Genomic DNA, 2,500 nt, shown 5'->3' on the forward strand with positions numbered 1-2,500 from the left:
TCTGACACTGAATACAGCCAGAAGGACCACACCTCACCTTGGCTTTGATGCTTGCAGGATTTTCATATGAAACCCAATCAGTTCCTCTGGCAGCATAGGGCACTTTACTCTCCCCATCAAAATATGATGTTGCTCCCTCTTTCACAAAGATGCATGCTTCTGTGTAAGTGAGAGATCCTCCCAACATTCCAGTCCCAACTGCTGGAGCTCCAACATTATGCCATGCGCTGCTCAGCAGCCTGTCAACAGAAAGTTGAACCCCTTTTCACCTCTTTAAAAAGTATTAATGCTTCAAAAGGAGTATTCAGAAAGCTCATTTTTGTCATACAATCACTTTATGTTCCTCAAAGTAAGATTATCCATAATTGTGTATTTTAGATATTTTATCACTACCTTTTTGAGACCTTTTTAGATCTGACATGAAAAAAAAAATACTGGCATATCCTTGCTCTCTCTCTCTCTCAATGAACCTAAAAAAAAAAAAAAAATTCCTCACCTCCATGTGCGTCCATAAGTAGGTATACCAACCATCAACTTTTCTTTAGGCATTCCTTTTTGCAACCAATATTGGGTTGCCCACTCAATATTCAGTGTGGAGAAGTATCCAATCTCATCATGCCGCTCTGCCAGGGGAGCGTTGTGACCAGTGAAGGGTAAGTAAGTCTTATACATGTGGTAGTCATAGCCCATAATGGACACAAAATCTACATATCTGAAAAGAGCAGATGTAATTATATTTATATCATGGGAGGAATAACCTACAAACCTTTCTGCTTATTCATTTGCACTTCCATCTACCATATTTTAAGGAGTGGTGAAGAAAACTTTGCCCTTTTCATGTTACTAAAAAATATTGAATTATTGACTTAATGCATCAGCAGCAGGTAGATGTACTGCTCACAACACCTTTTTTTTGTGGATTTTGTTGCACGCAAAAGGCTTTACAAATGTTCAGCCGCCAAGGAGTCAATTAGCAAGCCCTAGTGACAATGCCTGATTTCCCCATTCCTTGAATTTGTGGAATTTATATGATTTTTATGCTATTAATACTGCTATTAATATGCTGTTTGTATGACTGTCAATATGATCATTTGTCGTTAAATTACTAATAACAATAAAAGATTTAAGATTTCTTTTGTGAAAATTAAGGAAAAGGGTAAAGAGACAAGTAGGTAGGACTAATAACTGCCACTTTCTTGACTAAGCACTTGTGAAGCCACCTCTGTGTAAACAATTTGATAAGTTAAAATTACAGTGGTCATGGTATTATGTCATGCCATCCATAACCAGTGGGTTAATAGTTTCACCTGGTCTGTTTTCAATATAATAAAAATGTCTTCCAACAGTCAAGTATATTTGACTTGGAAAGTTCCTCAAAATGGAATTCTGTACAAGTAATTTGGATTCATACAGTCTGGTTATTATCACTTACTAAAATTATTAGCAAAATTTACATTTCTATTATTATATCTATTCCTATTACTATTACCATAACTATTATAATACATTTGAAATTACAACTTCTACAGTTAGCATTACTACTGCGTTGTTTATTGCACATTTCTTTCATTAGTATCACATTTGATTCTGTGACATGCTGCCATTAAAAAATCGGAGGAAATATAAGTAAGAATGTAAAGGAATACAACTACTAACATAAATACACATACCTTGAAAAAAGTCTTGCAATTCACTACTCCATCTCCTTAAAGCCACAACATTGTTTTTAAAACAATTATCATAGATCACACTGCATTATCATCATCATCATCATTATTATTATTATTATCATTATCATTGTTGTTATTTTCATTATAATATTACTCTTATTATTTATTATTATTATTATTATTTTTTTTTTTTATCATCATCATCATCCACATCATAATCATGATCAGTACTATTATTGTTATTAATGAACCATATTCATTGCAGCAAATGTAGAAAATGTATGAATAAGAATGAATATTTTCACAATTCAAGAGATGTGAATACATCTTCGTCAGAAACACACATTTCAGACAAAGATATATTCAAAACCAGTTATATACATCTCTTGTACTGTGAAGATATTCATTCTCATTCATACCTTTTCTATTATTTAAATTTTTGTTTTTGTTTTTATTGTTATTATCATTATTATTATTATTATTATCATTAATTTTGATATTATTATCATTATAATTTATTATTATTATTGTTATTTTTGTTTTTCTTGTCATTATTATTATTATTACTATTATTATTATTATTATTACTATTATCATTATCATCATCATCATTAATACTATCATCATAAATTATTATATTAATATAATCTTCACTGTTTCATAGTCATTCCACTACAAACTAGCAATGAACCATTGGCAGCTATAAATATATCACCAAAAATATATCTTGTTTGAGGCAAAATAATCATCTATACATATCTCATGCCCATTATATGTATATACAGAAAAAATGTATCCACAAAACCCTAATATCTATGACAGAGGCTGAA

General features: G+C 31.0%; 1 protein-coding gene across 1 annotated transcript in view; it reads right to left on the reverse strand.

Annotated features, from left to right (window-relative positions):
* The window catches only part of LOC119575240 (chitotriosidase-1-like), an 11,834-nt gene that overhangs the window by 4,221 nt on the left and 5,113 nt on the right, over window positions 1-2,500 (reverse strand). The window contains exons 7-8 of the mRNA XM_037922743.1: window positions 497-712; window positions 38-239 (exon numbers count right to left, since the gene is read on the reverse strand). Coding sequence (XP_037778671.1) covers window positions 38-239; window positions 497-712 — 418 coding nt within the window. The remainder of the gene's footprint in view (window positions 1-37; window positions 240-496; window positions 713-2,500) is intronic.

The sequence above is a fragment of the Penaeus monodon genome, chromosome 7, assembly GCF_015228065.2.
Source record: "Penaeus monodon isolate SGIC_2016 chromosome 7, NSTDA_Pmon_1, whole genome shotgun sequence".
In the NCBI taxonomy this organism is placed as follows: Eukaryota; Metazoa; Arthropoda; class Malacostraca; order Decapoda; family Penaeidae; genus Penaeus; species Penaeus monodon.